Below are 23,066 nucleotides of genomic sequence, written 5' to 3' on the forward strand. Positions count from 1 at the left end.
TTCAAACTCTCTAATTAAGGTTATGAACCATTTGTCATCCTTGGTCTAGAGCAGCCATCGAACACAGATAACATTCTGGCTAGCTGGGAATGGGGGGATTTGAGGGTTATGCAATTCTCATCACTAATGGGAGGAATTCCAGTGACAAACATTTGTGGTTTTGATTTAAAATAACTAAATAAACAACTCCTTTCTGGCAGAGGGGAAGAAATGTAATGTTTCAGGACTTCATGAGTCTAGTGTAAATGCCAAACAGCTTGTGAAGAAATGGGAGGTTCCAGACCAAGTCTGCTCACACTGAAATGAAACCCCACAAAACCAATTAAGACAGTTGCATGAAACCGCTGCTGGAACAGAAAAGGGAAAGTAAAGAGGGCAAATGGGGTGTTGGACCTGTTGTTTACCTATTACATGTTACCTGTTACAGGTATGACAGTGCAATACATTTCTCACCAGTCTGCTACCCTAAATCTGCCCCCTCTGCTTCCAAGTTCATTTCAGCATCCTCTGCAGCAAAAACTAAGGACTGCATTTTCTTCTTGCTTGAGAAATAAAACCACAATGGAGAGAGAAGCTAAATTCCCCATTCCTCGATGCCACTGTCAATAGGTGCCCCTCATGCAGTATCAGTAAATAATACATACCACAGCACAGCCTGGACATGTGTTTCCATTTTCACAGGACCTCTGTCTTGAATGAATCCCTCCACCACAATTCACGCTACATTTATTCCAAGGTCCCCACGAAGACCAAAAAATCGGTAATGGACACGGACTGTTTTCATTACAGAATCTGAAAAAAAGAGAATGCATTGCTCAAAAAACTCCATGTCAGCACATCCGAGGGACGAAACGGTGTGAGACGCAAGACTGCACAGTGCATTTGGGTGCAACTGATGCATGCACAGAGAGCCAGCAGAGTCTGACACAATGTCAGATTAGCAATATTCCTGCACATGGAGAGAAATGTAGCCTTTGTACCAAATGGGAGTGGTTAATCAGGCTGAGCTGGGTGAGGGTGAGATGGTTAGAGTAAATGGTCGAGATAAGTTTTCTTAAGGGCTCTTCTCAAAACTTTTCTACAAACACTGAGTCCACAAAAGAGCCCACAAACTGAAGTAGAAATGCCACAAAGAGAGAGTGGATAGTAAATATTCTGAATGGGCTGAATGGTGATAGTGATCTGTCACAAGTGGCAGATGCTAAACACCTGACAATCTTCTCTTCACAAAATCTGGCTTTTACTGCTGCCTTGACCCTAACAAGCTAGAGTTTGCAACTGGATCCTATATGCATCTAAAAGCAGACCCTAAGTGAATGCTATTTCACGTTTTGTGTCAAAAGTAACTGTAATTTTGTTCAGCTTTTTAAACAATATTGTTCTCAAATTTAATCAGACAGAAATGCAACTGACTCAGAGGTAATCTTTAAACCCAAAAAGGACCACTGTGAATGGACACAAATCAAACCAAACATTAAAATGCCTTGAAACATGGAAGTTAAATGAATTTCTCTTTTTATTCTGAGAAATGCAGAGACATACACCCTAGTGACCACTCAAGGGACAAGCAATAGCCTATTGCCAAGTAAAAGTGGCCTTTAATGAAATGTCAGGCCTGGAAAGAAGTTGGGATGCCCTGAAGCATGTATTTCATAAGGGGCCAAGCTTGAAGAAGTGTTATAGTGCAGATGGCTCTGTAGATTCAGAAAGTATTGGGTTTTAGTAATTTTGTGTGAATTTTTCATAGTTTAGAGAGGAAAAAAAGATGTTTTTCTGATACCATGCCCTGCAAACATTCAAGCCTGAATCTGTGAGTTAAGGTGTGTTTTGTCTTGAACTGCTTTAGGAGCATCAGCACAAGTCATAGAGACTTGGGAATGGTGCAACTGGCAGTGAAAGCTGCACATACTCAGCTGCCCCTGCCGGGACAGATCAGAATGGAGAGCCTGTGTCTATAAACTCTACAGTGCCAACAGCAGGTGCAGTTTCTCCCTTCAGGGAGGAGGTCAGCCCTCTGTGTGGGACAGGAGTACTTGCAGAGGTCTGAAGGCTCTTGCTTGGGAATGAGGGCAGCTCTGAAGTGTCTGATGTTCACAGGCTCACTGAGAGTGTCCATGCACATAAACAGCCGCATCCCTCCCAGGCTCCGGGGCTGCTTCCGCTCTGTGCATTGAGCCCAGCAGCCTCAATCTGCCTTCCCAGCCACCACTTCCAGCTGCCAACACTACAGCCACAGAAATGAGCACACACCACCATGGACAACCCTTACCTTTCCTCCCTGCTCTGTCCAACACAGACTCTGCCCCCGTACCGTGGTGCGGGATTGCTGCAGGATCGCTGCCGGACCTGGAAGCCGATCCCACAGGAGGTGCTGCATGGGGCCCAGGAAGACCACGGTGTCCAAGCGCCATTTCTAGCAAAAAGGGTGAGAGAGAACAGAGTATGGGAGAAGTGTTGAACTCATGGGAGAATTGATTTTCCATTTCAACCAGACTTTGTATCAGGGGGCTTTTTAAAAGGCAGTTTCAAAAGTGCTTAGCAGTGGCCTAACTTTCCTCCCTTTGAAGTCTCTTAAGAATTGCAAGGAAGACAACTAAGCCAATGCTGAATGATTCTGAAAATGTCTCCTAGGATTTTACCGGGCAATAGTGTAGTTAGTGTAATTTTCATTGACTATTTCCTCATCATCTTCCCCACATATCATAACCCTGCTCTTCTGACACAATGGCTGATCCCAAAGTTCTGTATCCTGAACTCTTCTGCACAAAGAGCTCAGGTTTTGAGGATCATGAATGCCAGTTATGCTGAAGGATGTAAAAAACCTACCCTCTGCTAATTCAGTAGGTACTGATGCTTTAAATCTTTTACAGCAACATCATTGCCAGCTCCCATGTTTTTATCACAAACCTCATAATATTTTGTGTTTTCCTAAAGCCTTCAGCATTGAATCCTATTAAGTGGAAATCTCAAATTTCATTACAAATAACAATAATTGCTTCTAGCTTTCATGGCTGCCTGCAGACGTCACTGTAGTGTGACCTTAAATCTGTAGAAACCAGAGGCAATTAAGAGCTCCGAGGCAGGATTGAGTTTCATGGTTTAATGAGTGATCACATCTCTGCTGAACAGTGGTAACACAGCCTGAAGCCAGTGTGATGTAAAACCCCCTAGTCCACACCTCAGCGCTGGAGACATTGGCAAAGCTCCTGTGAGAGGCTGAGCACAGCACATGCAGGTGCCTCAAACATGTGCTTACACAGAAGCCAACATTTTCATCTTCAAAATCTTGCATCTATTAAAGCTCACCTTCCTCTGATTTGGCAGCACTGGACCTTGAAGCAGTAGAGGAGGAACCATATCTCATCTATTTTGTGCTGCAGGTTTCATTTCATATGTAGCCAGTGGTAATGCTCTGTCTTATAAAACTGCCTAATCTTGACACTTCAGTGCCTTAAGCCAAAAAATATCTTTTCTGGGGTGTGTTTTTTTATAAAGAAAAACCTTTCTAAACAGTCTAGTCAAAAAAACAACTCAGGTGCTCTCTGACTCTTGAAAGCTAAGCTTGAAAACAGATGTTAATTTTCAAAGCATTTACTGAACTAATAACACTGCTGGCAAGAAATATTTTCTGGCATAGCACCAATCAGGGCAGAGGATGAAAGTTAAAACTCACATTGCCCTTCACAGTTTTTGTATTTTTTATCAACTCTTGCCTGTTCTTGGCAGCTTTATTTCAGAATCCTGATAGATCTTACCTCCCTCCTCTTCTTGTTCTCTCATCCCTCTCCCTCTCTCCCTTCCCCTCTCCCACCCCAAAGTCAAAGAACAAGAAATCCACTCATATAAAAATCCTACTATTCCATATTACTCTGCTGTTTTAAAACACCTACCATCTCCCCACTCTTTAAACCCAAAGAATGATTATATGTAAAATAATGAATAGAAAAAAAATCAAATGGAAGGTTGCTCTTACAGCTGCTAAAAGGGCAAGTAATTTCTACTGAATTTCTACTGAAGAAATCCTGAAAATCCCAACAATTCTCAACATCTATTTGTTTCAGGATTTTTAACAGAAATAAATACACCTTCCACTTTCAGAACTCCAGCTTTTTAATAGAACTCATCTTTAAACATCCTACTCCCTCTTTGCAGAAAAAAATCTCAATGCCATATGAAGTCAATTAAAGGAAATTTGAGGGCTGAAGCGGATGTAGGATGACCAGATGTCCCTATTTTTCAAACCATGCTGTTTTCGTATGTCTTAAGATTGAATAATCTGTTTTTCATCCCGTTCTTAGAAGCTGTTCCTGCCTCTTCTGCCATCAGAGCAGTGCTGAGAAATCCATCCCACTGGCATGTTTTCCATTTGCCACTGACAGAAAAAGCCTGCCTGGGGAAAGCTTTGCTCAGCCCATGGTGGCAGCACAGGGGCAGGAATATCTGCACACCTTTTGGGCAACACAGCCAATAACTGGAAGGAGAGATGCCAATTAAAACATGAGTAGTGCTGAACTTTTGGTGCCAAGTCCAGCACTGATCTCCAGGGATGAGTCAAGAGGCAGCTGTCTTTGATGGAATGAATGTTTATGAAGATAAAGTAGATAAAAACTGTATTGACCCAATATTTACCAAAATCCTGGCTGCCCCCACCCTGATTAAATAGCGCTTACACTACTGCATCATCTTCCCTTGAGTCATGACATGAGGTAGTCTGAGGGTGGTGGGGTGCCACAGACACAAACACGGCTAGGTTTGGGCACCCCACAGGAGGACATTCAGCTTCCATATGGCCAAAGCTGAGCTTCAGGCTCCCATGGGCAGGCAGCACTTCAGCACGAGCTGAGCTGCCTGTGCTGTTCCAGCGCTGTCCCGGCAGCCGCCTCCCGCACCCGCTGGCTGCCAGAGGATGACGTGCTGCTCTCACCTGCCCAGCAGACAGCTGTGCTGCAGACAGGTCACAGACTCGCAGAACAAGGCAAACAAGCCTTGCCTGGAGGTAGGCTCAGCCCTGTCCTTACAAGTGCTGTTCTGAAGTAGCTCTGCTTGGTTTTGGCAATGTGGCCTTGGAACCCAAACTCTGAAAAATTATGAGCTTATTGCTTTTTCTAGTCTGCTGTTCATCTGGCTGACAACTACCTCTGCCTTACCTTCTCCTTTTGGGTCACTACTCATTGTACAGCTGAGGGAAACCAAGGCATAGTGTAGTGTACAGGAATTTGGGGTGCTCATCTTCCAAGAGCCTTGGCTGAGGGGCCTTCACTCACAGCCCTTGGGTTTCTTCATTTTACACTGACTGGACCTCACATACCTCACTTTGGCTGGGATACAATGATGTGATCACAAGGAAGGATCTAAGCTGTGGACAGACACAAATCTTGTTCCCTTAAGAAGCACAAAGATGTGGGGGTACCTTGAACAGTTTGCAACCTCAATCCTGGCCCCTTCACAGCTGCGACCTCCACAGCGAGGACGAGGACTATCACATGAACGTGACCTACACATACAGGAGCCTGTGCTGTCCCCATCTGAATGCTCACACAGTTGCCATGGGGACCAAGGCCCCAGTCTTCCATTTGTTGTCAGGTTTTTCACCTAATTTTAAGAGGGAAAAAAAAAGTCATTAATAGTTAGTTTACATTTCTGGAGACAGGCCCACAATAGAAATGCCAAACAAAGCTGCCAGGGGGATTAGGATGCATCTTAGATGGGAGCTGCCTGTGCTTGTGAGCAGGATTCAAAACACAGGGTTGTTTTCAGACAATGCCACATCAATATTTACCCTCCAAATTCCACGCCGCATACCTAACATGTGCACACAGGCACTGAGCCGACCCAGCCAGCACCACACCAGGAGCAAGCATCCACCTGCCACACCACACAACCACCACACTCCCTGTTCCACACTGCACAGCTTCAGCCTTTCAAGCAACACCATAGCCAGTACTGATTGACCCCACTCCTTCATATTCCAGCCTCTGTAGGGCTTCCTGCAGAGTGTTTTCCAAGTTAATGTTCATATAACCATGGTGACCAGCTGACACTGAGGCCTCACTGAATTTGCCCCTGTCCGAACCTGCAGTAAGAACTGTCTCCCTTTCTAAACTGAGCTGTAGCCTAAATGGCCATGTGGATGAAGAACAAAAAGCGAAGATGATAGTGACTAGCATTAATGTTGAGGATCACATAGCCACCTAAAGTGCAAGAATTCATCTTAAGATGATTTATAGACCAGACCGCACTGCTATCTGTTCCCTCTGCCCTTTGCTTCATACCTGCACAGCTCTGAACAGGCTGGGACTTGACAGCTTCCTGCACACTGTAATGAAGGAAAAATACAGTAGTCCTGGCAGACCAAGAGCATGAGAAACAGAACTATTTCAGGGCTGGTGACAACTCTCCAGTAGACAGGGTGTCAGAGCTTGCTCTCCTGTGTCCTGTTTTAAGCAGTGCTTCTAGGGGAGCCTAAAGCTGCGGGCTGGGGGACAAGGTTGCTTGGGCCCTTGCTCCCAAGGATTTCTGGAGAGGATCTGTGCTACCTGCTTCTCCTGGAATCACTCCTTGCTACTGCTGCTTTCTTTTGCCCACTCCACCAGTACTGCAAAATCCTGCTGCCCAAGACCATGTCTTGAAAGCTTCCCTCAACACCCCTGTCCTGGCATCCCCTCTGTTACTGACTTGAGAAACGTGACACAGAAAGGGACTGGTGCTGGTCCTGCCTGTGTGCAGCCACTCCCTTGTAACAACACAGCACTATGATGCGCTTCTGCCCTGGTGGCTGCCTCTAGGCTCCCCACGGCTCCCCACCCCATGCCCCAAAGTGCCAGGCCTTGCAAGCAGATGGCACAGATGGTGGCTGCCTGCAAGTGGCTCATGCCCGTGAGGTGACCCGTGTGGTGCTGGGTGCTCAGCAGCTTTGGTAAAGCTGCGGGCAAAGGCAACACTGGATTTGGCCTCAGTGCTGCACGCAATGGAGGGTGAAGGAAGGAAGAGGCTGGGCCCCTGGCAAGCAGCCCTGGCCCCAAATCTGAGCCAGCTACCCTGACAAACCCCACTGTGCCATGCTTCACTGAGCTCTGCGGCCAGCAGGATCAGCCTCCTGGGCTGCCCCAGAGGGGGAATGATTGTTCCTGCTTTACAGACAAGTAAACCAAGGCACAGAGGGGCTGTGAGCCTGCTCAGGAGTCATGCAGGGATCCAATCACAGCCATGGGAAGAGTGCTTTCCAGCACTCATCCTCTGAAACATGCTGCTCTGTGCTTATTCTCCAAGATTGGCACTGTGCTAAACACTCAGAATGTACCTCTGGTGGCTTGTCATCTTCCCCTCTCACCCATCTACAGCAGCATCAAAAATATGCAGCAGTGGCATGGAAGCAATTTAGATCTGATATTGCACTCATCAGGCTGCAGCTGGGGGTTTCAGGCATCTGCTGTAAGCCTTTGTTTGCAATAGATTATCATGTAGTTGTAAAAATTTGCTCTGGGCTGCAGGTTACAAGGCAAGATGCCCACAGAGGAGATGACTGAGCTTTGTTGTCGTTGAATTTGCTCTTTTAAACATTGTTTAAAAATCAATAGAGTTGGGTTTCTGGAAGTTGGAGGGAGAGAGTCAAAATAAGTACTTTGAGATATTTAATGCTAGATTTTTATCTCCTTTTTTTCCTCCTGCCTTACAAAAGTCATACTTCAAGCATTGGATCATTTCTATTAATTTTTGAGCCAGAAAGCCTTGCTGATTCCAGCAGGGAGTTCTTTTCAGAAATCAATGGTATGATATGGCCTGTGGCATCAATTAAAAAAAAAAAGCTAACAAATAATTATTGGCTCTCAAGTGATACTGGGAAACAACCCAAAAATTAAACAAATAAGCAACCATAATCAAAATGCTGAGATTTATAAACATGTCACACTGTGAGTGTGGGAAGTTTTTATACTTAAGAAATTACATATGGATTATTATTCCATCTTTAAATTCACAAAAATATCTTCAAAAGAGCAAACTTGGGAAGTGGGATAAAAACCCATATGCACTGATCTTTTTCAGGGATACCTTTACAAGGCAAATCCTTTGAAGCCTACACAGTGCCCATCAGACAAAGAGGACATCTTTAAAAACACATCTGATCAAATGCCCTTCTCTCACCTGACAATATTGCCAATTCTGGAATTCTTGTCTTTTATAAACTGCTATACTCAAACCAAAGGCCTCATCTTTTTATTTCTTCCTTGTAGAGTCTAAAAGCTCAAGTGCAGGATCTAAAAACTGAGACTGACTACTCCTAATCCCTGCTACCAGGATATTTTCCATGTTTATTCTGATATTACCGGTACAACTAGAAGCATTCCTTATTCTTTCAATTAATCTATTATTTATCTTAGGATTCAGATATCAACTGCTTATCATTTTGCCAAGTTTTAATTACTTAATCTGGAAATTTCCATGTTAGCTGTTTGATGAAAGCTGAAAATTCTTGCGAAGTTTCAGTCAAACTGCTTAAACCATTTATAAAATCAAATCTAGAGGAAAAAGCTGTCTATAAGTAGCAATATTTTCCTTGAAACAAACTAGTGTTCAGAGCAAGGAACTGAACCTTATGTCCTTGTAACACCTTTTTGCAATTCCCATGAAAAGCCATTCAAAACTGTCCAGGGTATAAAATCCTTGGGACAAGGGAAAAAATTCAGTTTTCAGAGAGTCATGGATTTTAATCCCAGCACCCAAAGACTTTTCTGTGCACTGGAGATGCTTCAGTGTGGGGCGGCGCAGGATCACCCTGGGCACTGCAGCTTTGAGCAGCTAAATCCACATGAACTGACAACAGGGTACAAGACACCCAAAAACAGGGTGGGGAAACTGCCATTGATTAGCAAGAAAATGAGGTAGCATGGAACAGATGCAATATGACTAAGATAAGGGTTTGCTGGAAACACGCAGTGGGACTGGGCTGAAAACCTGGAAGGAAGATCATTGTTTGGCTCAGGATAAGGAGGATGGTACACTTTACTGGGAATACTCAATTCCTGGCTTGCCAACCCCCCTCAACAGTGACACCATGAGTTTGGCTAATAGGTTATTAGCTAAAGCTGAAGTTCCTTTCCTGCTGGTGGCTCATGTTGGCATCAGTAAGATATCACAAAATAGGATGTGTCTGTTTTTCTAAAATCAAAGTGTACCTCTCTCTCTTCTCCCAGGCCTCACTCCCTTCTCCCAGTAAAGCACATACAGTCCTGTATCAGGACTCCCTGATAAAGCATGGGCACATACATGGAAGAGCAGTTAAGTTTGTGGAATTTGTGAGCTACCATTTCTTAATGTTAAAATGGTTGAAACTGCAACCTCAGTAATGAACCCTTAGGAGATTCTGGATGTTATATAGTAATAACATGTAGCAACCATTACCCAATACATTATGTTAAGACTGCATGATTAAGCCTCTATCTAAAGTCCCTTAATATTAAAGCTGGAGGGTGGGAATCTGTGGCACATGTAGTCATGTACAAAGATGCTCAGACTAGCTCTGAACAAGCCTGTTTGCACAAGAGCAGCAGTCAAGTTGTGTTAGTGTTGTGGTTGACTCACACAAATGCCTGGCCCATGTAGGATATAATTCAATAATATGCCAGTTCTGGCTTTAAAAGTTGCTGAATGCCAGTCTCTCAGCTGTGCCAGGACATCTGTCTGTGGGCTAGGCTGCAGAAGAACTCACTGACATTAGCTGGGTTAGGAAAAGTTTATTTGGGAGGGGTGCTTTTAATCTACGCCATTTCACACTTGACTGTGATCTCACATACAGCTGTACCAGCACAGCTGAGCGCCTGGTACTCAGCCCAGAAAAGTAGGGTGGGAAAAACCAGGACTTCTTATGACAGTAACTCATCCAACTAAACTCACTGACAGGTCTTTTGCAGGAATGAAGTTTGGCATTGGGTCATTCCATTTCCCTTCCCTTTCACTGCTCCTCTGCACATGTTGTTCTAGACCTTTGCTTCTGTTGACCATGACCTTTCTCCTGCACTGAATACAAGGAAATACTTGGATATTGCTGATGTAGGTGCTTAAATGGTCCATCCCACTCCACACCAGTGGGAATTTGTTCCAGTGAGTGGCAGGGGTTAAAGAAAAAGAAAGCACTTGCACGTGGATTTTAAACAGCTTGGCAGGCTGTCAGTCAAAGAGCACAAGGCTGACAATGTAACAGAATAGAAGTGTCTGCACAGAAAATAATCTACAATGGAATGTTAAAACAAATGTAAAACTAGCACCCTAAGAACAGTCAAAGCTCCTGAATATTTTGTGCTGGATTTTTATGACCTTGAAACAATGATCTAGAGTAGTTTGCTCCCTAGTGTGCACCACAGCAGACATGTTCAAACTACAGGATTAACACCTCACACACCTATCAACAGACACAGGCATTAAGCAGGACGAGATAACAGCATGGGCAATCAAGAAGCACTGCATTCCAGTTCAACACAGGAGGGTTATAAACACACAAGCCTCTGAATCCAGCAGTGAAAAACTTAAGCCTGCCAAGCTGAGGATGGATTGAAGTAATGACTAATATTTCCTGGGAAAATATCTGAGGAATAAGGAAGATAAGGGGAATAAACATCCCAGCACCTCCAGACAGAAATAGCGTACTGAAGATATAACCCATCCAGTCTTCTCCCCCTATCTACTGGACTTAGCAGTATTAACATGCTAATTGACGTTAGATAATAACAGTGAACATTAATGACAATTTCTCCTCTATCCTCAATTTATTTAACAAGACTCATTTTTCATCCCCAGCCATCTTGGAGGTACAGTTCAAGCAGCAGGAACTATACTTGGCCAGACAGCTTCTGGGAATCACAGCCAGGAATGGGATATTGTCATCAGAGAAGGGTGGGTGGCTGGGAAAGGAGCTGGAGAGTTAATTCAAACTGATTCAAGATGAGACATTTCTTTTCTATAGGCATCTTTTGGAGACCAGGCCAGGAAAAAAGGCCATCTTTTTTACAATATCATGTAGATTTGGTCTCAGGTCTGATGGAGTCAGATTAGAATAGCCAGACTTCATCAGGCTGCCTCACACTCATCTTCCTTTCTCCCTTCATACACACATCAGTATATATAAAATATTTCCACTCCTTCCACTTACTGGGCACTCAGTAATATTTTGGGTCCAAAGGCTCATGTTGGAGCTGTCCTCAATGGTGGTGCATCGCTTCTGCTTGCTATCCCAGCCACAATAAGGGTCTCTGGCTCCCAGGCATTCCCTGCATGTACAAAGACAAAAGATTAAAGCCTTTTAAGACTGTCTAGCTTTAAAGACATATATTCAAGTATAGTCCTCGTATATGACAGCTGTCAACCACACCAAGGCTCAGCAGAAGAAACAATTTCTTTAAGCAGAAGTTTACCTGCTTGGAAGGAGGGAAAATGAATAGAAGGGCGATAGGCCACAAAGCAAATATCACTCATAGAAGCTGTAGATTAAAAATCAGTTCACTCCTCTGCAAGGCCTAGGGAAAGAAAATGACTTTACAAATTTTAGTCAAAGAACACTTGTCATTGAGGTATCTTTGTGCCCCCATGTAATCACACAGCAGGCCAAATCTCACACAAGGCAACCTCTGTGACTATGTTTTCTGACACTGTGTCCATCCAAAGGGGTTAGACAAGCAGAATTAGCCAATGGACCGGTAATAAAGGCTTTCTATTAGTCTTGGCCTTTGCTGGAACAATGGTTTCATTTATAATCCCAGCATCAAGATGTCAGTTTGGAAAAGTCACAGCAGAACATTATTTCTAAGCTTTTGGCTGCTTTGAACACTGCTGTATTCATTTTCCTCCTGAATCCATATTTACAGGCTAAGTGTGTGTTCCCAACATGTGAGCTGCTAGAGAAAAATATCTGGGGCTATTACTGCCACTAAACAGAGAAGATCAGTCACAGAAGTAGTCTGTACCAATAAAATTCAGATGTACTGGTTGTTCCCATGAGTTGCTTTCAAATTGTTAATTTTCATTAAGAAAACATAAAGGTACAAGCCACATCATGCATGTATTAGTAAAAGACAAAGAGAGGACTAAACCTAAAAAGATTCACAACACTGTTTTTAATCCCTGTGATCCATTCTCTTCTATCACATAAAAGGCTGATAAAATCTTTCAAAAAATCCCAAATGACTTGAAAACTGTCAATTAGACAGCAACAAGGGACCGAGGGGAAAGATTCAGTTCAGGAAGCTAAACAGGAGAGTAACAAAATGTATTCTAAGGCAAGGTATCAGTATGATTAACAAAACATAAAAAAAAAACCCAACAAACCCACAAACCTCAAATGCAATGAGAATTGAACTGTTCCCTCCCAGAAATCTTTGAAATCCTATTAGCCTGTAATCAGCTGCAAATAAAAAAGTCGCTCACACACAGCTGAGAACACTCTATTAGTCTGTACTGACTCCACAGTGATTCGTCCCAAAGCAAACCCCAGATTGTTTTGATGTCTGGTACCCATTGCTTTATATATATATATATATATACAAACATATTTATATTTTAATTATGAGTTTCCAGTCTTCTCTGCTCCTACATTTCCTCTGCTTAAGATTTCACACTCGGAGTTGTAATGAACCTAACTTCTTTTTCATGCTTTAGGAAGATAGCTACAGTGACTGTCTTTACTGTATTTTTCCTTCAGTTGCTTCAGCACACCCAAGGAAAAGGCAAAGATCATTTTACCCCAGCCCCAGGCAATAGAACATCAAATATTTACCTAGAAAATTACTTGGGATCCTCAGTCCAAGGACACAGAAGGGACATGTGCTGCTTTGCTCGTTACTTTGGCTAAGGACCCCTGCCCTGCTGTTTTGGCAACCTGCACCACCCTCACCCACGAAGTGGAGCTGCTGCCACATCCAGAGCTGCCTTTGCTGTCCAGCAGCCCCCCAGCAAGGGCAGCACCCAGTTCAATACAGAGCAGACCCTGGGACATCTGCCCACACTCTTGACAACTTGGCACCTCGGGAGGAAACTGCAGTTTCTAAAAAGCAGAAAAAGAAAAGCATTGTGGGGAGGGGGGAAGGCCCTGCTTTTAATTAAAGAGCCTTTTGGTCAGGCTTTCAGACCCTGACACCACATACACTATTGTTTTCAATTGCATGAAGCCATTTTGCTGGGCACCCAGCGAGTTGAGGGAGGTCATTGTAATTCATAACAAGGAAGGCTGTTGCGAGCATCACCCTATTATGATACACATTTTCTCTGAATTTAATTTATAGGAAAACATGTGCTGCAAAAATTCAGGAAATAATCTCCATATGTTCTGTGCTTCAGCCCTCAGCCACTCTGCAGGCTGCAGCATACCCCTGTTAGGCACTGACCACTTTGCTGTCGCTAGCATAATGTATGTCATGGAGCTAATGTGCTGCTCTTGGCCAGGAGCAGCCGGCTCTGGATCCCTAACAGAGCACTCACTGAACCACAGCCTGCGCTCCCCTGCCACTGCCATGGCCTGCAGCTGATGGGCCAGCAGGAACCCAGCTGCACAGCCACCAGCAGAACATGGTGATGGGCTCTGGGAAATGCTGGGCACAGCAGAACATGGTGATGGGCTCTGGGAAATGCCAGGCATGGCACCTGTTGGCTGGCAGCTGCAGCCAACCCCTTGTGCTGCATCCGGGGTGTAAGGAGTTCCTACCCAGCTCGAGCTCTGCTGGGCTGTCAAAACACACACTCTGTAATTTAACAGCCATCACAGCCCGGGACTTCTCCTCATCTCATGGCAGGCCCTCAAAACCATTTGAAATCTAAAAACAAAATAGTTATGCTGTCTGCCTCCCTTCAGGACTCAGAGCACACTCATCTGCCTCAACTCTACTGAGAAACCTATTATATTGGTTGACAGCGATACACCTAGGGATAAGGAGAAATGCATTTACTTACACAAAATTTAGCCCATTTTTTCCCTTTCTAAGCAAGAAAAGCATTACAATGTATGTGACGCAAGAAAATTACATTTCTGGAAAATACTTCCAGCAAACAGTTCAAAAGCCACCCTAATTTATATCCTTACAGTATCTTTAGAATATATATCCCTATTTGTGTCATTAAGAAATAAAACCACATCAGCAAACACATACCAAAAGACAAATATATGCAAGCACACATGCATACCCAAATCAAAATGCTTCAGAAGTACACTATCATTCTTAGTAGTTCAGGCACCATGGTGTGGAAAATGCAAAGATATCACAGCATTTTCCTGTCCTCATAACACAATATAAATTGAAATGTTTACATGTAAATACCATTTTGTATTGTGATACTGCTGAAAAAATCTCAGAGGCCACAGGGTAGTATCTCAGAGTCTTGCAGGGTAGTATCTAAATACTGTGAAATAAGATACACAGGAGTTTACATACAACGATGAAATTCTGATGTTTCAAAGGCAATGGGACTTCTGCCCATTCTGGCTCAGTTGTCCATATTTTATATTGTACATAAAGGGAACATTTCACTTAATATTTCACTTTCTCCTCAGCAGCAGGCTGGGAATGCCTCAAGGAATTAATGAGACACTATCCCGTTGTCTTCCACTACAATTCCCAGGGTAGAGGGAACCCATTATCCCAGAAGACTACCTGAGCATAGCAGGTTAACACTGACTCTCTTACTGCTAATGACTTAGTTAATGAAATACTACAAAGGGGGATGTGAAAGGAAGATGATGATACCACATGGCCCATGCCCTCAGTTTCCCTCTGGCCCTCTAGTAACCTCACAATCAGTGAGGACTTGGAACCTCCTGACAGATATCTAAGAGGCTGGATTTATTTTGATCAGGCATTACTATCAAGAGCGATTAATTTTAATTCATTGCTTCACAATAAATGTCTTGTGTGAGGCATAAAGGCAAACACTGAAAGGTTCAATTGAAAAACAATTCCATTTGTGTCTCCTATTCAAGGTGGTTTTTTCCTCCAGTTCCTCATTCTCACTTACTAAGGTCATTTGCATGAAAATAAGATCTTGCTCGTAAGAGCTCACCTGCTGCCTGCTGTTTGGGAGCTGTAAGCCTCCCTTGTTGTTGGCTGTTGCAATCATTTCTACAGCAGTGATCTGGGAAAACACAAAGGATTAAGACTCTGCAAGAGAGACACTATCCAAAGCCCACTGAAGTCAATGGAAACTCTTACCTATGACTCAAAAGAGTTTTTATATGGTCTTTGACACCTGGTGTGCTGAGCCTTCACTAACGGTACGTGCTGTAAAAAGGTTTCTGCTTCCAGTATGTCGATGCTGCCCAAGATCCCTTTCTTGTAATGTCCTGAATGACATCTTCTTTCAGAATCTTCATTAAAGCTTAAACATCTGTATTTCAAAAGTTTTTCATTCCCACTTTAATTTGCTCTGGGTCTAGACAACCTCATCTTTTGGTCATTTTCCCCTGAGAGTTAAAACTTTAGACTGTATAATAAATGAATCATCAAATCAATGGAACCAGACCCAAGAGGTTAGGCTTTGACAGACCAAAGGAAAGAAAGAATTACTATAGCTTCTTCCCATTCTTACTACCAGACAGAAGACACTTAAAAATGCCATTTTGTACCAAGAGCCACAAAACTCATTCAAAATATTCACAATGAATAACTCTGCTCCTTTCATCTGCCAGGTTGTGCTTACTCTCCCAGTTTTCTTTTCCTCTCTTTCATTTACCTTTTTATCACTCCTTTTTTTATGACTAATAGCAAATAGGAATGGAATGGCAGGACATGATGATGAGCAGAGACAGAGTTCTACACCCAAAGCCTGAGAAGTTCCTTCCCAAACAGTATTTGCTCACAAAACCCTGCCACTGCACCAGGAGACAGTTCTGTGTTTTTGCTCATGACTTTGGAACCTGCAGTGAAGGTCCTGTTTGTCAGGGAGACACAAGAACTGTCTCTGTACGTGGTCCTTAGACCCCATGGGCATCACCAGTGACTCCATCAGAGTCACATCCATTGGTGCAGTGCAAACATTTATAACCCTGATCCTGCAAGGCACTGAGCAAGCCCATCCCTCATCTTGGGAGTGTAGCTAGCACAGGAGTGCCCCTCACTCTTTTGGGGAATAAGACCTCAGAATTCCAATTCCATACTGGCTTGTTGCACTCTTAGGATGGTTCCCTGCAAGGGAACAGGCTTTTGCAAGCAATAAAGGGGTTTTAGCTGTGTTAGCTGTGTGCATGAGGCTGTGTTTGGCAGACAGGCATTTCCTGACAAGGTTAGCTTACTGTCCCATTGCTAGCAACCTGCAGAGGGAATGAACTAAACAAATAACCATATTAGCTTCCAGCCAACCGAATCATAATTACTGACAACCTCAATAGCCCGTGCAAGGAAGAGCAGACCTCTGTCTTCCCTAAAGCCAGATGGCATGAAAAGAGAAGAACGAGAGTCAAAAGGATGTTAGTGGTTTAAGAAAATAAGATTATAAAGGGAAAAAAAAGCACCAGACATTCTAGCAATCCCTCTAATTTTGATACCTTTAAAAATTCCAACTGCAGAAATGAGTTAGTGATCTGTACAAATCCATTATCTTTCCCCATGAGAAAAGAAGCCAAGTGGAACTGAGCTGCTTTAGTCAGACGCTGGTCAAGTAGCAGCTTCATTTCTCAGCTGATGAATATAACATATTCCATTCCAGATGTTACTGCCCTTTCCTCAAGACCAGTAGCCACACACTACATAAGGAATTCACAGGGTTATTTGTGGAGCAGGGCCCTGCTTGGGAAAGGCATACTATGGCTCACAGGTACCACCACTGTGAGTAGTGCAGTTGATGTTAATCTGGACAGACAAGGTTTGGTATTTTGGCATGTGATATTGGATGCAAAGGCAGAGAAGCTGAAGTGTGCATGTGTCATTTATCACCCACACATGCTTAGCATCAGTGATTGCTGCTCTGCACATGATTTGTTTTGAATGCATAAATTAAAGCCATGGTGTAAAACAACCTCCAGAAATGAAGTCCATTTATGAGTCAAACACATTTTACTTATTAAAAAAAAGCAGTGCACAGACAGAGGATTTTTACAGGCAGTTTCATCTAATTTTCTTTTCCACATCAGGGACCTGGGCTTGCTAGAGCTCACCTTCTGGTCTACCATTTTCAATATCACTTTAATCGATTGAGGTTTATAGATTATGGCCTCGCACAAGCTACACAACTATTCAATTTCTTACTTTCTGACATTCCATTCCATCATCTTCTAGCAACAGTGACTTCTTTATTGGATAGGAATTTATTTTTATTTTTAAAGCTGTGAAATAAAACAACATTCCATTTATTCAAACATGAAGATTAATGCCATCTCTGATTAAATCTGGATTTATGTTTACATCAGTAAAACAGATTAGTTAAAAAAAAAAAAAAAAAAAAGGAGTGTTCCTTCAGGAACACTTTTAGAAACTCCTGTCACTGTGCCAAACAAAACTGACCTCTAATAAAAACAAAAGTACAGAGGGTCTCTGACTACCAGTGACAGGATCATTCATCCACAAGAAAACTCAGATACTATTGAAGTCCTAATGAAAGCAACAGCCAGAAGGAATTCCTGAATGTGGGGCATGTTTGTCTGGGTTGCGAAGCACCACCGTTTCCAAGCCTCAGCAGGCTTTAGAGCCTTAAGAAAACATGGATCCCCAGGGCTGCCATATGGGAAGAGGCAGAGGGGACCAGGCATCCTTTTGGAAAGGCAGCTTGGGCAAATCAGTGCACTGAAGTGTTAGTCCCTGTCTCTGCCCTGTGTCAGTCAGTGTCTGGAGGCAGCTGTCAGATTAGGACTAAGCCATGCTCTGCTCCTGTGCTTCTGCTGTGTGATTGCAGATCTGAGACCTCTGTGTGAACATGGCAAATTGCTGTAGTTTGGTGGTGTGGGTGGAGACAGGCAAAGGGTGGCTTAGGCAAGAGCAAATCCACTGCAAGGGACACAGACAGGTGCTTTATTCTGCAAGATGCCGATGATTTAAGAACACAAGTTACACTAAAATGGGAACTTAGGATAGGAAAGAAAATTGCAAAGGCAGAAAACTTAGCAGTGTGAACGATGAAAAAGAAACCTGAAAATAGCCTACAGTTGTCACCTAGGCTGCACAAAGTAATCCATATTCAAGCAGCTCCTTTGTGAAAGTTGGATTTTGTTAAGATCTGGGTAATTATTTTCTGCTCAACAAGATGCAGATTAAACTAGATAGAGCCTTTGTAGATTAATGTATCTTGGAAAAGGCAAGTAAATATTAGACCATCCATTACAGCCTGAGGATCAAACACATCTCCCTTCTAATGCAAGGATAACACTGTATAAAGGGAAAAATGGACCTGCTACATATTCTCCAGTGCTTCTTCCCATGTAATTATAAAAACAACATCAAACAATGTTCATTCCTCTTTTTAAGACGAGAATATCACTTAAGCAAATAGATATTCTTGAAATCCAGATTTATCTCTTGCAGACTGGAGTGTTCCCATAGTTCTACAATACTTGGGCATTTTGATAGAAGTTAACAGACTGTGCAATATTATATTTTTCTATAACACATACATATTTTATGCATTTATATGTACTTAAATTTTAAACTGGAACCAGCAAAACCAAATTTGCTCTGACTCCAGATACTTCCTCTTCCCCAAACAGGTAAAACAGCACATCTCCTGATAAAAACTTAATGATGCAACTGTAGCAATACATTAATTCAGTATTAACATTGGACATATTTGTGTTTTACCCTGCAAGTTCTGCCTGAAGCTCGAGACATGAAGAAAACCAGCCATAGCAGCAGTATGACTGCAGACCCTTTCATCAGGAGCCACCTTACTGAATGTGACCATTGCCTAGAATACAAATCTTAGGACATAATAGTAGCAAATGGCAAGATTTGACAGATGCAATGGATATCTGCCCTGGGGCTTGCTGGTAGCTTTAGTTATTAATCTTGTTTGTATAACAATAGCACTGATGTTAGGATAACATAACATATTCCAAGAAAACTACATGCTTTCCTGTCAGTTGCCACTGTGTTGAAAGTAATTTCACACAGCCCACCTAGCAGGCATCAGATGGTAATGACTTTTAGACAGCATTGATCTGAGCTGGCCTAAAGCCAACCTCCTAGAGGTAAAAGGATCCATACACTAAACTGTTCCCAAGTCATGTTGGCAGAATGCTTTAAAAATAGGCAGCAAACAAAAGCCCTGGCATGTTCAACCTATGTCCTCCCTCCTGGCAAACCCAAAACGAATTGGCAACCTAGTCATGATAGGAAGGAGACAAAAGGAAGTGAGTCCTGAAATCATCTGATTTTGTTTGGCTTCTTCTGAAGTGACCTTCATCTGTTTCAGCAATTGTATAACTCTGGACTCCAGAGTTAAATTCCCCTGCTGTTCACTCAGGGTCATTTCCAGACTTCAGAATTAAAAGTGGGGGCCTAAAACTGTACAGGCTGCTTAAAATTAATACATGTCATTGGTTTGAGCAGAAATGAGAAAAACTGTAATAATTCATCTGGTTGGGAACAGAGCCCCCTCTTATTTTGTATCCTCTCTTTTTTTCAGCAACACATGCACCAGAAATCTCAGCACAGGCTTATTCCTCAAACTCAGCCTTATGCTGGTTTTCCTGCTGGCCCCACACTGCATTTCTCTCCTCACTGTTATTTGTGATTCCTTCATACTTAAATGCCATCTACAAAGTATGCTATTTTCTTTCTTCCATGCCATTAAAGATAATGTCAAATAAGATGAAACTGAAAACCAATCTCTCTGGCATCTTACAGGAAACATGCCCCAGCTCACTACCTCACTGCTTATCCCTGTCTGCTTTTTATTTCCAATTTTAGTCACGTCCCTTTCCCAGACCATTCAAGTGAAACTCTTCGACTGCTATTCTGAAAGCCATGTTCCTTAGACCTTACCATCCCTTCAAATCTTAGAGGTCCATATCCTGCAAATGGTATGGATGCACTTAACTTTACGTGTATAAACAGCTACATTAAAGAAAATGGGAGTAATTGCCCGCTACAGCAGATGCAAATGTGTTGTCAGGATAGAGAAAATGGTATAATTTTGTACTTCTATTTAAAGAACACAGATCCATTTCATCTACAAAATTCATTCTTTCCAAGAGCTTTAGTGATCATGGTTCTGTTTGATGTCTTCATTCTCTGTCAGTGGGAGTCTCGCTATTTTCTTAAATGCAACCAGAATGTCAAACCAGATGTTTAGTGATTTATTCTGATGTATTATTGGATACTGTGGATGACAAAACATTGGGCTGAGCACTCCCCTTTCTGCCTATGAAGTCTTCCAAAGCTTTTCAGCGTTATTGGTGATACAATAATTAGCTAATTCCTTTAATTGTGGAGAGGCTATATCAGCCAGAACAGATGGAAATTAATGATTAAGCTTTATCACAACATTTTTGTAGTCTGTTACCTTTCCTTTTGCCTCTATTTTAAAATGGATATTCAATGTGCTGAGTATTTTTTAAAACTCGCAGGGAGAAGATCTTCAAAACAAAATCTGAGCCAGATTTTCAACAGCCTCAGCTAAGAAAAAGGTGTTGGATTTTCAAGATCTTTGATGAACAATCTGGCCATCAGAGTTGCCTCAGTGATCTGCTGGATGCTGGGCTCCACAAGTGTCTCTGTTGTTCCCTCCCCTACCTTTTAAAACATTTTACCCAAAAACAGTTCATTGTTTGTCCTTCAAGGAGCTATCATCATACTGATTAAGAAGTCAGAGGATTTACAGCTCATATTCAATTAAATCCTTCCCCAAAACCAGAAAACTTTTAGACCTCTACCCAGACTGTTATTTCTCCCAACAAGTTCCCCAATAGTTTCACTCCTGAAATATGGTAATCCTGTAATTCAGATTTTAGAATACTACATTCAAGCACTTCACTCCTTTGTTACAGAGGATTTTGCATCATATAAGCCTTAAAAAAAAAAAAGAACATAACATTAGACTCCAAAGCAATCCTCCATGTGATATCTCAACCCCCTCAAAGGTGGATGTGGTACAGTGATCAGTGATCGTGCTTGGAGCTACAGTTCCACTTTGGAGAGAGACAAAGAGGGCAGAAAACTTTCTGCTCCTTTAGTGTAGCTACTGACCCTTTTCTTCCGAAACACTCCCTGGAGCCATTTCAGGAGTTACTCACCTACATGTACTTAGTTTGTCTGATCACTGGCCCAGAGCTATTTAGAGGTGAGCTGTGCTTCTCTCACAGATATCAAGTCAGCAAATAAGAGTCTTTGTCAGCTGAGTCATTTCTGCCAGCTTTGCATTAAATACCATGGCTGGAGGGGATGTGCAGCTGAATTTAGGCCAAGCAAGAAGGCAAAACTCACCATCACTCAACAGCACATTCCCTGCAGTGGGGTCAAAAAGCAGGCAAGGGTTCAGGTAAGAGCATGTCATAGCTGCATGAAGAGGACCTGGCTCTGGAAGCAGAGGATCCACACTGGCATGAAGGTAACCTGAGGTGGCACTGACAAAACCTGGGATATGCCCACAGCACGGCAGGGAGAGCACAGACAAGCCAAACTATCCCCAGAACCATGCTGTACATCCAAAACTGCAACTTGCATCATGTTAATGGGAAGTTTTATGCAGAAAAAAATTATGGAAGGAGAAAGAAGAATGAATGAATGCATATCAAAATAAAGTGCATTAAAATAAACTGCCCAGGACAGGGAGAGGAGAAGGGGTGGGTATTCAAGAGACCGTCTAGTCATATTTCCAAACATTTTCTTATCCTCATTTAAATATGCAATCAAAATCCTCGGCCTGCCTCAGGGTTTCCGTCTGCTCAGACACCCATGGTTCTGTTTCTGCAAAGAGTCAACAGAAAGAGATCATAAACTATTCCTTGTAACAACCAGCTTCATTTTCCTATCTGTCTGACTGCAATTCTAAAAATGAATAACTGCACCCCAAACTTTGAAAAAATTACTAAACGATGCCTTACAGATACATCCCACCTGAAAATAATGCTGCAGATCTGAGGTCCTCAGCTCTCTGAAATTTAGATTTGGGATTTTGTTCAGGCACATTCTAAAGATATAGTTGTGTCAGTGATAAGGTTGCAGTACTGGTTCTTCAAATATTCCCCACCAAAGCTTGGGGGCAACTTGAGGTAAAAAAAATCAAAGCTCATTTGAAAACTGCAGGGAAATTACAAAGATTTCAAAGCAATGCAAAATTCAGCAGCAAGCACAGCCAAACTACCACCCAGCAAAACAACCTTCAAAACATTCTGCATATTCAAAGACCTTGTAGGTTTTGCTCATGTTGGACATCTTCCCAAGAGTATCCAGTGAGTGGGGAACGGCAGCACTCAAGAGAGCAGGAAAGGCAAATCAGGAACACGCACTCACAAGGCAAAGTCCCTGCAGCCAAGTCCAGCTGTAAATTTGGACAGCTGACATTACAGATGTCTTCCCGTTGCCCTGTTGCTAAGAGTGGCTGTTCTGAAAAGACAGACTGGGACAGGTCAGTGGGCACACACAAAACACTGCTCAGACACCCACTACATCAAGGCATGAGGCTGAGTTACTGGTCACCATTTAAGAGATTGAACTGGTGCCGTGTCAATAAACAAACATAAAGGAGATGGCAGAAATCCTTATCCCTTTCCATCTCTTCCGTTTGCTGGTGATTTTCCCGCTGCCCCAGTTCTGAGCCTCGGTACCAAGCCCTGAGGTTTTAAAGCAGCAGAGCAGTGAAGAAGATCGCTGGTCGGAATCAATGCTAGGGTCAATTTTACCTCGATACATTATTGCCTGTTCCAGGGAGGAGGGGGAAGGCAGGTTGAAGACAACAGCTCTGTATCAGCAATCGCAAACCCACATCAGCCCCCAGGGTGTAAAAGGCTGAAAAGTTTCCTGATAACAGAAGGCAGAGCCTACAACAAACAATGTGGTATTCCTGCCTGGGAGGCACAAATTCTCTCCATCACTTCCAAGCTTCCCAAGCCCAGCCGCCCACCAAAACAATTACATTATAAAAACTGCTGAAACCAGAGCTTTTTG

The 23,066-nt window shown here is 42.8% G+C and overlaps 1 protein-coding gene across 12 annotated transcripts in view; it reads right to left on the reverse strand.

The window, feature by feature from the left end:
* The window catches only part of SEMA5B (semaphorin 5B), a 281,295-nt gene that overhangs the window by 25,663 nt on the left and 232,566 nt on the right, over positions 1 to 23,066 (reverse strand). For all 12 annotated transcript variants that reach the window (XM_086898536.1, XM_086898533.1, XM_086898532.1 and 9 more), the window contains 4 exons: positions 11,144 to 11,261; positions 5,411 to 5,592; positions 2,270 to 2,413; positions 645 to 792 (listed from right to left, as the gene is read on the reverse strand). In XM_086898536.1, the coding sequence (XP_086754662.1) occupies positions 645 to 792; positions 2,270 to 2,413; positions 5,411 to 5,592; positions 11,144 to 11,261 (592 nt within the window). The remainder of the gene's footprint in view (positions 1 to 644; positions 793 to 2,269; positions 2,414 to 5,410; positions 5,593 to 11,143; positions 11,262 to 23,066) is intronic.

Source organism: Cyanistes caeruleus, chromosome 7 (assembly GCF_971803275.1).
Source record: "Cyanistes caeruleus chromosome 7, bCyaCae1.hap1.1, whole genome shotgun sequence".
Classification (NCBI taxonomy): Eukaryota; Metazoa; Chordata; class Aves; order Passeriformes; family Paridae; genus Cyanistes; species Cyanistes caeruleus.